This window comes from Carlito syrichta, unplaced genomic scaffold, assembly GCF_000164805.1.
Source record: "Carlito syrichta isolate Samal-C Ts95f unplaced genomic scaffold, Tarsius_syrichta-2.0.1 Scaffold298254, whole genome shotgun sequence".
Classification (NCBI taxonomy): Eukaryota; Metazoa; Chordata; class Mammalia; order Primates; family Tarsiidae; genus Carlito; species Carlito syrichta.
The window spans coordinates 5,487-21,801 of record NW_007242350.1 but is presented as its reverse complement, the minus strand read 5'-3'; the positions used below and the strand labels follow the sequence as shown (position 1 = coordinate 21,801).

General features: G+C 37.9%; 1 protein-coding gene across 2 annotated transcripts in view; it reads left to right on the top strand.

Annotated features, from left to right (window-relative positions):
- Positions 1-13,999, top strand: part of POLR3G (RNA polymerase III subunit G) — a 32,479-nt gene extending 18,480 nt beyond the window's left edge. For both annotated transcript variants that reach the window (XM_008054698.2, XM_021710723.1), the window contains 5 exons: positions 2,137-2,193; positions 3,799-3,849; positions 8,052-8,134; positions 12,885-13,031; positions 13,835-13,999. In XM_008054698.2, the coding sequence (XP_008052889.1) occupies positions 2,137-2,193; positions 3,799-3,849; positions 8,052-8,134; positions 12,885-13,031; positions 13,835-13,921 (425 nt within the window). In that variant the 3' untranslated portion in view covers positions 13,922-13,999. The remainder of the gene's footprint in view (positions 1-2,136; positions 2,194-3,798; positions 3,850-8,051; positions 8,135-12,884; positions 13,032-13,834) is intronic.
- The last annotated feature ends 2,316 nt before the right edge of the window (positions 14,000-16,315 follow it).

The window sequence follows — 16,315 nt, the reverse complement described above, 5'->3', positions numbered from 1 at the left end:
TTTTAATTGGGTTCCAATAGTTGGTTTTCAGTCTCTCTTCTCCTGTAAATTATCTGAAAGTAACTTAAAAGTATTTTGAAATATTAAAAAATGATACATTGGGTCCAAATGACAAATGTTATTCTTGGTATACTGGGGGTTAAAATTTTTCAAAATACAGAATCTGTTTTGGAGAAAATGCTAAAAGAGAAGTCATTATATTACATGTTGGGAGTCTCTCATTTGTGCTGACCTCTTTTGACACACAAAAACTTGAGGACAAGATTAAACATTTGACCAGAAGTCAAACAATCCTTGTCAACACTTGTTATTGTCTTTCTTTCTTTTTTTTTTTTTTTTTTTTGAGTTGGAGTCTCACTCTGTCGCCCAGACTGGAGTGCAGTGGCCACTCCCGGCCACCGCAGCCTGGGCCTGCTGGGCTCCGTCGATCCTTCCACCTCAGCCTTCCAAGTAGCAGGAATTACAGGCATGCACTACTACGCCCGGCTGATTTCTTTTTTTTTTTTTTTATTGTAGAGATGAGGTCTCGCTGCCCAGGCGGGTCTCGAACCCGCGATGTCTTTCTTATCTTATCCCTCCTAGTGGATATAAGTTGGTATCTCATTGTGCTTTTGATTTGAATTTCCTGATACCTAGAAAAGCCTGGTCTCTTGGTCTCTGATCTACTATTGATTTAGTTATCTTTTTCTAACACATGGTTGTATTATTTGGAAGCACTTTCTTGACATAGAGGAAAAAATCAGTATACATTTGATTGGCATATGTTCATTTTTATAAAAAATGACACTTGAATTTTTACATATTCATCCTTTTATTACCTTCCCTTGTTCATGACTCAGCTCCTAAGCTACTCTGTATGATAAACATGGTTTCTTTGTGTGACAGTGTTGCTTGCCAGCTTGTGCTTCTGGAAAGGGATTTGGGCCCTTATCAAGGGAAATTCTTGTGGCAAGGCAGACAAATCAGAAGCAAGAGTGACAGCTGTGACTTTCCCAGTTGTAGCCAGCTCATGGGGTCCCTGAGTGACAGCTGTGATGTTCCCAGTTGTAGCCAGCTCGGAGGGTCCCTGCAGAGTTCTGTAGTTGGCACGGAAGACCTATAGCTTACTCACTTATGCCCCAGACAGGTCATCCCTCCCCACGTTCACCCTTCTCTACTCCTCCCCTTTCCCTGTCCTCCTCCCCAGTGGTGGGAAGAGGAGCTCATTAAGGGTCTAAAGGGAATAAATGGCTGTGTATTAAGTGCTGGAGGTGAGCAGACAGCCCTCCAGCCCTCTTAGGGACTTAATATATCCTGGTTACACCAGGCTCGAAGATTGGGAGCTGGAGGTCAATGCCAGAGGATAAAATAGAAGATGCTGAGTAGACCTTGGATGCAGGTGGCTTCCTGGTGTGATGCTGGGCTTTTGTGAACATTCTCACAGATGAGTCAGATTGCTACATTCTAAGAACCATAACTGTCCATAATACGTCTGTTCTCCCCAGCCTGTCACACCCAGCTGCTTCTTGCCCCTCCTTCTCTGCTTCAGCTTCTGCTGCTGCTTCCTCTTATTTTTCTCCTTCTTCTTCTTCTTTCTCTTCCTCTTCTTCCTCTTCCTTCTCTTCCTCCTCTTCCCTTCCTTCCCTTCCTTTTTTTTTTTTTTTTTGACTCAGGGTCTCACTCTGTCGCCTAGGCTGGAGGGCAGTGGCACAATCATGGCTCCCTACAACCTCAGCCTTCTGGACTCAGGAAATCCTGCTACTTTAGCCTTCCAATTATCTGAAACTACAGGCAGATGCCATCATGCCCAGCTATTTATTTTTTGTAGAGATGAGGTCTCGCTATGTTGCTTAGACTGGTCTCAAACTCCTGGGCTCAAGCAATCCTCCTGCCTTGGTTTCCCAAAGTGCTGGGATTACGGTGTGAACCACCACATAGTGAGCATGGTACCCTAGTAGGTACTACCTTCTTAAGCATGTCATTCTCATTGAACTTTGCAATATGTGTTCAGAGACACATTATGTACAAATGTAGGAAACTCCCTGTTGGTGAAATAAAAGACGTCATCTGATATTTTCAGTTATGATAAAAGAATGGCTTAAATTCTGGTTTATTCTTGATTTCCCTAATGAGTTCTTTATTCTTTTTTTCCCCTAGATATTGAAAGATATAGTAAAAGATATATGAAGGGATACAAAGAAGACTGGATACCAGGTAAATTGTAAAACAGGCAATATTAAAATCATTTGCAAAGGCTATCTCCCTACCCCATTTTTTTTTTTTCTTTTTAGAGTAAGTTTTCTATTTTCACCAAAGGAATATCAAGTCTGGTTCTTTCCCTGTAATCAATTAGTAATGTGAAGATTTTGGTAACTAAGATGAAAAGATTTTTATACAGTAAAAAGAAGAGTTGAAGTGTTTTTGTGGAAGTTCTTAAAATAAATTTTTTATCCAAATGGGACCTGCCAAGCCCTTTTGGATTTTCCAGTTTCATCCGCCACAATCACAATTTTAATTTATAGCACCAAAGAACACTTATTTCTGTGCTTCTGAACAGTATTAGAGCTTTTGAAGAGAAAGCAAAAATCTAGTTTTAAGGGTATTTTAAGCCAAGCACATGGTTCTTCCTCTTTTAAAGCGGGTATAGCTATTTTTAGTTGTCCCGATGCCTTTTCAACAGAACTAAACCTAAGAGGGTTTTATCTTCAGTGTTCGAGAGTTCTACCCTGGATGCAAATGAGGTAGGAGGGGCTGTAAATGAGAACTCATCCAGCTCAATCGTTTTATAAATAAAAATCAGTTGCCATAGAAATAGAGTGACCTGTCAGGGTCACTCGGCCAGTGCTACGGGAACCCAGGTCTCCTCATTTGAATTTACTTCCTTTTAGTCTCTGTCCTTAGTGTTTTCTAGGAACTGCCCTCATGTAAAAGCTTACATGGCATTCACAACATTATTGCTTTCATGGGTTACAGTCTTCTGCCGTTTCAATGTTGTTCATTGAGAGGGTTAGTGCCCCCATAAACACTTGTAGGTGTCTCACTTCTTCCACTTCATTAATAATCATCTCCCAAATGATTGTCATTACATACACCTTCATAATCTTCAATGAGGAGTTTACAAAAACTGAAATATATTCCAAGCAAAATGTATTAGTTCAGGCAAAATGACTTGAGATTAAATGTGGTGTACAAATTGTATACAACACCAAACTGTCTTTATTAGCAGGCAATTTTTAAATCCATTTTTATATTGCTTCCTTTTTTTGCTTAACTCTTCTTAAAAATTAAAAGAATGTGAAATAGTGGATGAATTATTTAGTGAATACGGTCAAAATCATATATTGGAGGGAATTTATTTCTCCACAGATACTGATACTTTTACTTTTAAAGTTTTCAGACAATTATTCGAACTATTTCAGTTTGACATGTGTTGGGATTGTAGTCACATTTCTGAAACCTTGAAAAAAAATTCTTTATTATATAAAAAATACATGTCAACTACAGAAAACTTATACAAAGTAGTCAAATAAGCAAATACTTAAGAAAACTAGTTGTAATCCTAACATCCCCAAAGAATGATTGTAAAATTTGATTGCCAACAAATTTTAAACTTTTGTCTTTATAAAATAAAGAGCAAATATTTCATTATCTGTTAAATTTTGTTTTATTTTGTTATATTTCAGGCTAAATCTGTTCAGTCAGATACTAAAAAAAGTATTGTCATTGCCTAGACAACTTTTGTTGTGTTCTTTAAGTAGTTATGCCCACCAATTCCTAGAGGAAACTGTTATTTTTATGTTTTTTCTTTTATACACACAGATTGGAGAAGACTTCCAAGAGAGATGATGCCAAGGATTAAATGCAAAAAAGGTACATTGACTAATGTAATAGTAATTTAGGTAGGAAAAGGTTCTGGCTTACATTTTATTAACATGGGATTGCCAACCCGAGGTTGAGCCCACTGTTTTGAGTGCTTTTCTTAAAATATTTCTGTAATTTGATTCTTTTGATAAAACTTAGTTTTCGTTGCCATTGATTTTAATTTTGTTTGTTTAGTTGTCCTTTCTTTAATTGTGGGATTGCGCATATGCTGAGAGATACTTTTCAGTTCTGTAGCCCTTTTCACTTGCTTATTTGCAAATTTTATACGATTAAACTCACTACATTCTAAGTAATTGGCTAGAACGTCTAAAATCGGAAAACCAGTAAAATAGAACTTTGTGTTGTATAGAAAAATACCAAAGTGAATGTTTACATTTTGTTTTTCTTTAGTAATTCCACTCGGTAAACAGTTAAATACAAACCAGTGCCAGACCCTGTGGCTGAGAGGAATAAACAGTGAGCAGGGTGGGATTAACCCTTGTCCTCATGGAGCATACAGTCAAATGGAGTAAAAACACGAAACAAAAGTACGCTGTCCTCTTTGGGAGGTCTGGGAAGGATCCTTTGGGGAAATGGAGTTGAGAGTGAAGAATGCGTAGGAATTTACTAATGAGGTGAAGAAGGGGAGTTAGAGAAAGGTCCGGCTTGTGAGGGACAGTCATGTGTTCCGTTGAGATGTTGAATATGTCACTGGGTACAGAGGACTGGACCTCAGAATGGAGATGATAGTCGTCCTCAGAAACACGATCCCAGAGATCACGAGAAGGGATGAGATTGTCTAGGGCAGAATTAGAGAATGAGAAGAGAGGAGGGCCTGAGCCTTAGCTTGGAGGAATGCCAGCCTTTAGTCAGCTGGGAGAAGAGGTTGAAACAGCAAAGGAAGGAGATGGAAAGAGAGAGGAGAGGGAGAGCCAGGAGAGTGGTTACAGAAGGAAGAATCTAGAGGGAGGAAGGTATCAGCAGCTTTGGGAGTGTTGGTAGCACTGCTCAGACGCCAGGGACAGTAAAGCTTGGAAAATGTTGACTAATTTTTGACATGTCGGTCGTCGGTGACAGCAGTGATCCTTTTCAAATATCTGCAGAGATGGAATCCAGATTGAAATGGGTTAAACAGTAAACACGAGCTTAGGAAATGGAAAAGGTGGGAATTTTGCTATGAAATTATGGAGAGAAGAAAAGGAAAGTGGGTTAAGAACGGTGGGATTCAGCTGGGCAAGGTGTCTCATGCCTATAATCCCAGTATTTTGGGAGGCCAAGGCAGGGGGATTGCTTAAGCCCAGGAATTTGAGACCAGCCTGGGCAACAGAGTGAGAACTTGTCTCTATTTCAAAAAAGAGAAAAGAAAAGGAAAAAAATGGGGCTATCAGCTTAAAGAAGAAAATAAATTTCTACTCCCTGTTTAGCAACTTTATTGAGTTATAATAGAATAAAATGCACATATTTGACATACATACACAATTTAAGTTTCCGTACGTATATATTTTAGGAGAAATATTTATTTTAAATATATGGTATATAATATCTAGCTTGAATACAGAGTATTATATTTTAAGAAATGACAGCTTCTCTCCTGTCTTTTATACCCTTGGTTTTTCCTGGGAAAATATATTATTGTTAAAAGAAAATACATGTGCAGCCAGGCTCGGTGGCTCAGCCTGTAATCCCGCGCCTTTGGGAGGCTGAGGTGAGTGGACTGCCTGAGCCTGCGGGTTCAAGACCCGCCTGGGCAGCGAGACCTCATCTCTACAATAAATCAAAAAAATCAGCCGGGCGTGGTAGCGCGTGCCTGTAATTCCGGCTACTTGGAAGGCTGAGGTAGAAGGATCGCCGGAGCCCAGCAGGTCGAGGCTGCAGTGGCCGGGAGCGGCCACTGCACTCCAGTCTGGGCGACAGAGTGAGACTCCAACTCAAAAAAAAAGAAAAGAAAAAAGAAAATACATGTGCATGAATGATACTAGTCATGTCCTGGGGCATCACAAATCTGTAGCTGACTTTAAAGCTGAAAAAAATGTGTCCATTCTGGAAGAATTAATGTTTTCAAATATGTCCTTTGGACCATTCAACCCTGAAGCTTCATGGGCACATTAATCATTAGGAAAATCTCCCAATGCATCAGGCTTTCCATTTGTTAAAAAACAAAACAGCAAACCTTTCTTTTTCTGTTCCACTTTCTTCTTTTTTATTGCATACTGTGTAATTTTTGTGTTTTGTTTCTGATAAGCTTGTACTCTTCGTTTTGTCAAGATGACCCCTATTGGTTTACGTGAAAATAAACAGTAACAAGAGTCGAAGTCTGAAAATAAGTGTTTCTTAAAGAATCAGCTACTGGCAGGCACTGAACGAAACAAACAAACAAAATTAAATATGTGACAATATTTGACTTAAAATGGAAAAAAATTCACGTTCAGTTTTTAGGGTTAAAACAGCCTTTCGTCAATTGTGATAATTTGACACTTCTCCCCCAGTTATACATGTAACGATTAGGTAGAATAATAAGTAACAAAGAATGCTGAGTGGACTTAAACCTGTGTCTGACCTTTTTAGTTAAAAAATTAGTAATTTTTTTTTTCTTTTTGTTTGAGGGTTTTTATCAAGAAGGGATGCTGGATTTTATCAATAAATTAGTAATTTTAATAAGTTTATTTACCTGATTATAGTCTATAGCATCCATTTAATAAACTTATTTATTACAAAGTTAAATAATTTGATAAAAAGTCCTTAGAGGCTGGGCTCGGTGCCTCAGCCTGTAATCCCAGCACTTTGGGAGGCCCAGGCGAGTGGATTGCCTGAGCCCACAGGTTCAAGACCAGCACAGGCAACTTAGCAAGACCTTGTCTCTACAATAAATAAAAATTAACCAGGCATGGTAGCATGTGCCTGTAGTTCTGGCTACTTGGAAGACTGAGGCAGAAGGATCGCCAGAGCCCAGCAGGTTGATGCTGGGGTGTCCGTGAGCATGCCACTGCATTCCAGCCTGGGCGACGGAGTGAGACTCCAACTCAAAAAAAAAAAAAAAGTCTTTATAGAAAAAGACTTCATGATGTGAGTGTAATACATTTTTAGCTAATGTTTTGACATCAATATTATAATATTTATTGAGCTTTTATTCATATACGATGGTACGTTTTATGTACCACAGTTCATATTAAGCAGTCTGCAGTCTTTGCCCTCTAGGGGTTCAGAGAAAGTTACCCATCATTAAATCCCACAGTTACTTTTGTTTGAGCAAAACCTTCCTAATGTATATGTTTGGGAGTTCTGGGCTCAGTGACTCCCCAAGGGCCAATTTCGTATAACACAGCAAATTGTAATTCCATCAATTATGGGTTATCCACTATAATCTAAAAATTTCTTCCTCTGTAGGTTAAATGTTAATCTTTAACAAAATTACCTCTTCCTGAGCCATGTTTTCCTCTTACCAAGTAATACGTAGGTATTTAGTTTGATTTTGGAAAAGAACCATAATATTTTCTGATCATAATGGAACAATTTTGTAGCCAGTCCTAATGCTTTGGTAACTGACTAGCAGAATCTATATGTGAAATAATTCTCTAGATCCTGCAGGTTCAGAATAGCCTCAAAATGCAATATTTTTGATAGGAGCAAAAACACTTTGTTTCCCAAAGCCATTGAAACATTTATTTCTATGCGTTGAGTTGTCAGATTCATATGATGGGTGTGTTCCTTTTAACTATTTTCATCTTTATCCCAAAGACAGTTCTCTGCTACATGGTCATCTCACCATTGGCAAATGCATATTTATTCTGTACTTCCTTTTTACTCCCCAAACTTTGGTAAAATTGCTTTGATTATAATGAAGTGTACTCATCAGTGAACAAGAAGCCAGTGTGGATAGATTTGTGGGAGCTTTTCACTGGACTCTAATGCTTCTACCTGAGCGAACAATTTTGGCAATTTTGGTCCCAATGATATTGCCAGTGCGCATTTTCAGTGCTAGTAAGAATATATCTGGTTGCAGGCTTAAAAGTCATCCCATTAAGTGATTACCATTTTTGCCTTATTGTTAGAAAATTGATGAGGCGCAATGATTTACTTTGCCTATTCTTTGAGAAAATTCACTCTGAAGATTGTGTGACGTACCACTGTGCTAGACAGCATATGTAAGGGCAGGGACATTAATACACAGTTGCGGTCATAGAAAGACGTGTTAACTGATAGTTTTACCTCAGCAGGCCCCAAACCCAAAAAGGCAAAAGAGACAGGCAAAGGCAGTTCACTCACTCAGACTGCAGATGTGTTGAAAAAAATTGAGGTAAGGTTTTCTTCTTACTCTAAAAAATGGGAAAGGTCATTCCTCCTTTTGCCTTCTTATTTCCATGTTCTTATTGTTAAAAACATGTGGACATGGTAGAAGTGGTCTCAGCTTGTAAGGCCACGGGGAAGGATAGAGCTTTGTGAGCTGGGCGGTGTGGAGATCCCAGCCTGTCCTTCCTCACCAGTCACCTGGTAAGTCGGTCTACCTTCTGTCACCCCTTTCTTTCCCACTGTCTCCCCATCCTCCCCTCCTGTTGGAATTATGCCAGGGGAAAGAAACGAAACAGTTGCCTACCTCTTTTGCATAACTCTTTAAAAAGAGCTGCCTCTCATTTTTCTTCCTGTTGGTGTATACGTACTTTGTTAATGCTTTTTCTTTTCCTCTGTGTCGTATGTTAAGTATAGAAGACTATGGGAAAACTTTATCTTGTGGAACTGATTTTTGTAGCTTTCTTTAATTAAATATTTCAAAAATAAACAAGATGCAAACTTTAGAAGGTTAAGACACTGAAAATGTTTCCTCCCTTCCTGTCCCCGGTCATCCATTTCCCTTCCGTTAGGCAACTAATGTTACCAGTTTCTTATGTATCCTTTCTGAAATATTTCATGTATAGCAAATATTGATTTTTCTTCTTTGAAATGCTGAAAGGTAGCATATTACACTTCTGCATTCTCATTTTATCACTTCACAAAATATCTTGGAGATGGTTTCATATCAGTCTGTGTATAGTTACCTCATTCTTTTTTTGGATACACTGTAAGAATGAACTATAATTTGTTTAATTAATGCCCTACCAGTGAACATATTGCTTTATCTAGTGTTTTGCTGTCATAAACAATGCTGCAATGAATTCATATTAAGTATGCCATTTTACATATGTAGGGTAGATTTCTAGAAGTATTTGTTGGGTTAGGTGTTATATGCACCATATAAAATAGATAACAATTGTTACACAGCTCTCCAAAGAGGTTATACTAATTTGCCCCCATTCTCAGTGCATGTGTTATCTTGCATTGATGATGGCAGGTAACCCCTACTGAGAACTTATTCTGTGCCAGACTCATTGATGGGCTCTTTACATACACTGATTTCATAACAACAAAGGGGGATGGGTATTATTCCTTACTTACAGATGAGGAAGTCAAGGCTTCAAACTTTCACTTGCCAAGCTGGCGTAGCTAGTTGGTGGCAGAAACTCATACTTTTGTTATTATTATTATTTTGTTTTTGACCAGTACTTGAGATAAAGACAACACATCTGAAAAATAAAGCCAGAGGATTATTGGAATAGTGATAACTTTCAGACTTAACTGTGATTGAATGAAGGGATTGCAGGACTGGCCAACTTGTTTTAATTGAAACAGGTTCTGGCTATTCTTAAAGTTTCCTAGTGAAAAGTTGCTAAGATGAAGGCCAAGCACAGTGGCTCATGCCTGGAATTCCAGCACTATGGGAGGCCAAGGCAGGAGGACTGCTTGAGCCCAGGAGTTCAAGACCAGTCTGGGCAATATAGTGAGACCTCATCTCTACAAAAAATTTTTAAAAATTATCTGGGTGTGGTGCCATGTGCCTGTAGTCACAGCTACTTTGGAGGCTAAGGCAGGATCGCCTGAGCCCAGGAGGTTGAGGGTGCAGTAAGCTGTGACTGTGCCATTGTACTCCAGCTTGGGTGACAGGGTGAGACCCCAAATCAAAAATAAATAAACCAACAATCAAACAAACAAATAAATAAATAAATAAGTTGCTAAGATGATGTGTGCCATAAGGAAGATGGGTCTGGAGCTGTGGGTGTGGCTTCTCCTCAGAACAAACTGTGTTTCCTTACTCTCTACATTTGAACACCTTTTGCAGGAACAACAATGTTAAATCATTTAAAATCAAGAACTGCCAATGAGTTAGCAGTTTTAATAGAGAAAAGTTGTTTCCAGATGGCTTTGTCATTGTTCATTTATTCAGCAAAAGCAGTTGCAAGTTTTGTGTTTTCCGTTTTTTGAGTTGGAGTCTCACTCTGTCACCCAGGCTGGAGTACAGTGGCACACTCACAGCCACCGCAGCCTCGACCTACTGGGCTCAGGCGATCCTACCACCTCAGCCTTCCAAGTAGCTGGAACCACAGGCACACACCACCATGCTCAGCTAATTTTTTTTTTTTCTTTTTAATCGTAGAGACAAGGTCTTGCCAAGTTACCCACACTGGTCTCAAATCCCTGGGCTCAGGCAATTCTCTCCTCTCTGCCTCCCAAAGTTCTGGGATCACGGGCATGAGCCACTGTGCCCGGCCACAAGTTTTATTATAGCAGAACATCTGTGGCTGGAGAGGGAGTGACATGCAGTCACATTTCCTGACCTTTTTATTTCTGCATGACATGCAGGAGGTGCCACATGGAGGCTGTATAATGCTTAAACTAGAGGAACTGTTCCTTGTCCACGAATGAACTATTTTCAAGGTGTCTTTATATTATTCGTTTCATTCTTTGTTTTTGAGTTGGAGTGTCACTCTTGTTGCCCAGGCTAGAGTGTAGTGGTACGCTCACAGCTACCCCAGCGTCGACCTGCTGGGCCCCAGAGATCCTTCCGCCTCAGCCTTTCAAGTAGCCAGAACTACAGGCCTGCACTATCATGCCCAGCTAATTTTTGATTTATTATAGAGACTAGGTCTTGCCAAATTGCCCAGGCTGGTCTTGAACCTGCGAGCTCAGCCAATCCACTCGCCTGTGCCTCCCAAAGTGCTGGGATTACAGGCTGAGCCACCACATTTAATTTTTAAAACAAGCCTGTATAGTATTAAGGTTAAGTAGTTAAATCTCAGAGAGGAGGGAATGGAGACCACTAAGTGGAAGAAAGAACTGAAATTAGTAGCTTAACGCCAGGAATAAAGTGATGAGACAATCCATGTGTGTGGCTCAGAGACCATTTTAAAAAGAAAGTTGCATAAATCTGCTATTTCTTAACCTATTTAAGTATTTTATGGGTTTGATTTAGGCCTATGAGGTAGAAATAAAGATGGGGTTAAGAAATTTATTCAAAGATAATTGAGTTGTCAATAATGGAAATGTATACTTCCTAGTCCTTATGTAGCACTGAATGGGTTCTGTATGTAAAAAATACAGAACAAGTATTTTTACAAAACTGGCTTAAATAATTCTGTTATTTATGAAATAATAGCATGATTTTTCAGATATAGTGTATACCTTGCTTAGAGTAGCTATAACACACAATTCTCTTTTAACTAACAAACTTGTGAGCTGCAGGTCTTTTTACAATGATTTGATTAAAATAGAAATGAAAAAGTATCATCTATTAATATTAACATAGCATCATATATGTATGTGTGTCTTATTATAGACACCTCAAAAGATCTGTCAATACCATTTTATTTTACTTGCAGTTTTCCAAAGGGGTTGCCAGTTGGAAAAATTGCATATATTATAGTAATAAGTCATATAAGGCAACCTAAGGATCATTATCAAGATGAATCATCTAATGTCTATTACCTTGGTTTTGTGTGTTCTGGTTGAGTGGGTTAACAGACAAGAATGATGGAGTTTGAATTTTGATTAGAAATGGAGTCTTATCCGATGTAGTCTCTCTATTGCCTTTGAGTTCCTTAAGTTCAAATTTGAATGTAATTGAAAGCATTTTTAAAGATGAACATTTAAGAACCAAAAAGAAATAGCTAAGTTGTAGTCATTCCAGATATAAAATGTTTTCTCTTCATATGTAATATACAAAGTGAATATCTTATAATAGATATGGAGTATTTGCAGATTCTTGAATGAGTATTCTGATTACCATTTAGGAATAATCGCATCTTAGCAGAAGTGATCTTAAGCCTTAATTATGGATATTGATAATGTGAGATTATTGCTGTTACCTACTTCCTAGAAAACTTGTGAAATTCTATCATTTATGCAAATTGAGCATAGTACAATTTAGTGAACAGATTGTGACAGTAATGAAAATAGATCACTTCTTATCAAATAAAAAATTGGTAGTCATAATATAAATATAATAATTTTAAAGTTGAATTTGTGTGCTGTGAGAAGGTATCATAATAATTTTAACAGGGTAGATCAGTGGACCATCAGAGAATCAAGGCTTTTTAACTCTGCATCTCTCTTAGGGCTTTGCCTCCTGTTTCAGGGTTTCTGATAATTGCTAGTGTGACTGGGATTTGAATTTTAATTTCTCTCTTTCTTCCCAACCTGCCAGCTATATTAAGAAGTAAAAATTCTTGGGAATGGAAAGTAAATAATGAGGGAGAGAAGAGATAAAGACATGGATAATCTGCAACTAGGATTTATCCCAGGATGACTTGATAGTTTTAAACGATCCCACTTATAAACTAAAACACAGACATTTAGAAATATTACCATTATATTTTTTTCTCCTTTTATGCTAGAAGGAGAACAAAATAACATTCTGAAAGTTCTCCCTAAACTAAATCACCTCTAATATTTTACAAGGAGGTAGGATAGAAATTATAAAGCATTGTGCATCAGAGCAGGTGTCCCTAGAATTCTCTGAGACTCAATTATTAAGTAACACAATCAAAGACAATGATAGTGATGATAAGACAGTGAGTTCCTGCTTTCTTGAATTGACTCAAGTTTCCTAGGTGGTGGCCTGGAGGGAGGGAGGCGGAATTAGAATAAGGAGATAAGTAGCTGTTCGTTTACGGAGGGCAGGGAGCTTGGCTCTCTAGTGGTTTCCATATAAATGAATGACACTCACTTACTTACACCAGGAATTGGAAAAGAGGGGTGATGGTGAAAAATCAGATGAGGAAAATGAAGAGAAAGAAGGAAGCAAAGAGAAAAATAAAGAAGGCGATGATGATGACGGTGATGAAGCTGCAGAACAGGAAGAATATGACGAAGAAGAGCAAGAAGAGGTAATGGTGCATTTGGGGGAGGGAAACAAAGCTCGGCTGAGAACAGTGACTCAGGCCTATAATCCCAGCATTTGGGGAGGCCAAGTCCGGAGGATCACTTCAGGCCAGCAGTTTGAGACCAGCCTGGGCAACATAACGAGACCCCATCTCTATAGAAAAATGTATCTCCAAAATGAATTTTTGATTCCAAGATACTGGAGGTCCAGAAAAATAAATAACAAATGGCTTTTTGAATTTTTGATAGGAAGCACAAATATTTTCTGAGTCATTTACGCAGATAGTCTTAGCCATGAGAAAAGGAAACTGAGGGACCTAGCCAGACTGCCATATGTGTTTGGATTTGATTTGGTATCTTGAGGCTTTTTTTTTTTTGATAGGAAACAAAAGTCCCTCTGCTATGCTCAGTTACACTCTGTGACTGAAAACCAAGTTCTGGTGTAGTCTCGTGAACATGAATGTCAGCTGGCTTTGTTTCTGGTGTGTCTGGGCATTTGGCAGGCCAAGTGTTCAGTAGATTAGCTAACTAAACCATGTATCGTCCACTGGTAGAATAGGTAGTGGATGTATCATAGCACCCTGCTAGGATGGAGTATCCGACCCTTCACGTTCTCAGCTAGCTGGTACCTTCGAGTAGTAGGAGGTATGGATGACCTTGAGGAAGAAAGTGGCACAGGTAGTCATGAGTGAAAGCTAGCCTGTATTTTCAGCAGATAGAAAAACAGAGACTTTTCTTTTAAGCCTGATATATTTTCTTACCACTCATTCATTTTAACATTTACGGAGGAATATATCATTTCACTTAGGAAAACGACTACATCAATTCATACTTTGAAGATGGAGATGATTTTGGTGTAGACAGTGACGACAACATGGATGAAGCTACCTACTAGGCATGAAATGCCACACACAGAATCTTTCGATAAGCAGCTTCCGAGCATTTGGACAGACTTGTTTCTGTTTTATTTCTGATAATGAGTATTTTTGTTCTTGCTTTTTGGACAAACATTTGTTACCAAAATATTCAGAGCCACTTTGAGTTTACATTCTAGTTACCTTCCAGACTGGTCTCTGACACCGACATTCCTTCTGAATGCTTCTGCCCTCCTTCTCCTGTATCGTAGTAGATTTTGTAATATTATTTGGACTTGAATGTGCCTAAAGAATTTTTGCATCTCCTAATCTATGTATTCATACTCAAAGAAATCATTCTTGCTTCACTGCTGATCTTTTGCAAAAATATTACTAGTTATCATGGATTTCTATAATCTGAAAGTTGTTATATAATACAGCACATAGAGCACTTTAAAAACAAAGAAACTTGAAAATAGTTTTATTTTGTAGTTTTACATGGTATGTTCTCTGCCACTAAATTATGACTACATAAACCTACCTGAGCTCTTACAAGCGCAAACAAACCTGTGATATTTTCTGGTGGAAAACACATACACAGGGAAAAATGCCAATCTGAACTATATCAATTTCACAGCTCAAATCTTAGCCAGTACAAAGTAACTTTCACGGGGGACAAATATTTTAAATATTGGATTTGGGGCCAACCTAATACCATGCAGTTTATCAATTTTAGTCCTCCCACTGTAATAAGATTATCCTCTTTGGATAGTTGGATTTAGGAAAAATTAGACTGAGCCATCTTATTTTTGTATGTTACGTAAGTGTGTAATAAGTTCTGGTCATATAAATATTACCACAGAATACACGTATGTGAACTCTGTGAGGTGTGGTGGCCTCTGTTACATTTCAGAGCACTCATAAGCTGTATAATTGAATTATATAAAAATGCAAATGAACTCAGGTCATTTTGAAATTAAGATCAATCCTTTTGTTTAACTTTAAAGCTAGCTCCCCTGCCTTTTTATATTGAGGGGGGGAAATAACTAAAAACCCCAGCCTACAAAGGGTCTCACAAATGCCAAAGACTTTCAAGGAAATTGGTATTACATATATAAAAAATGATTTAATATTACTCACCAAAAGAAATAAATGTTTTTCCACTTTGAGAAAATGTCCCTTATTACCCTCTAACATGAGAATCACAGCCCTAGATTCAATTTCTACCTAGGCTATTAAATTAGACCTTCAAACTGAGCTTGTTTCTGTGCCTTAGTTTCTCCATTTGGAAACAACTGCCTATAAAAATTGTTTAGACACCAACCAAAATGTACCACATATATTTATTCTCTTACCTTAAAGATCACGTATTTTAAAAATTTGGTTCTCACTCTCTAAAAAACCATAGTTCAAAAAGTAACTGAAAACCCAATTCTAAGAAACAAACCTATTTTCCTTGCAAAGTATATTATAATCTGATTTTCCCATCTTATAATCATGGGGAAAGTTGGAGAAAATTTGAATTGTCTTGTGCCATTTTGCAACTTAACTTTCTCAGGAAAAAGATCAATTTCAATGGCAATACTTCCTCAAACAATTCACGATGGGTTTGGGGCCCATCTTATTAGTTTAGTCCTGTGTTGATCATATGAATTACTTTAAGGAACTTCTCAAAAATTGTTCAGATTCTAAATGGAAAACGTGAGTAAGTCTACTTCAAGAAGCAATCTACTATCCTTAGAATAGAACCTTATGTAAAGTTGTTATTTGGGATTCATAATTAACAGAGAGGTTTTATTCCCTCACCTCGTTGGTACCAGAACCAAATGCCATTTAGTTGTTTGTAGGAATCTTATCTCTGCTATTGTTTTTGTGCTTTATGACAAATCTGTAGATAACCACTAGAATCAGGTAGATACCCTGAAGGTGAAGGTGTTTCTTTTCCTAGCTTTGAATGTCCTGCAGACAGTAGGGTAGACCCTTTGCACAAGGACTGACTCTGGGAGGCCCCAGGCATCTCCTTTAAGTGCATCACCTCACCCAAAGGAAGATCTTTTAGAATTTTAAAGGCAGGACTTGCAGGTTGCTCTATCAGCATGAATCTTGTTTTTTTTCTGACTTGAAACCTGAGACTGTGAAGTTATTCCATAGGAAGCTAAATGTTATTTTGCAGAGATAGCCTCTTATATATTAAAAAGTATTTGAAGTGTCTTTAAATTGCTATGATAAGCAAAACTGTTTGGTTGCTATGTTTATTCTTCTGTATTGGTTTACACATTAAATTCTTACACAATTGTGTTTTGTTTTATTTTGAATTTACCTAAAATATATTTGGTAGCAAAAACTAATTTAATACAGATTTTACCTAGTAACTACCTATTGGGGAAGAAAGTCTGTTTCAAATATTCTTGAATAAACTACTGCAAACAACATTC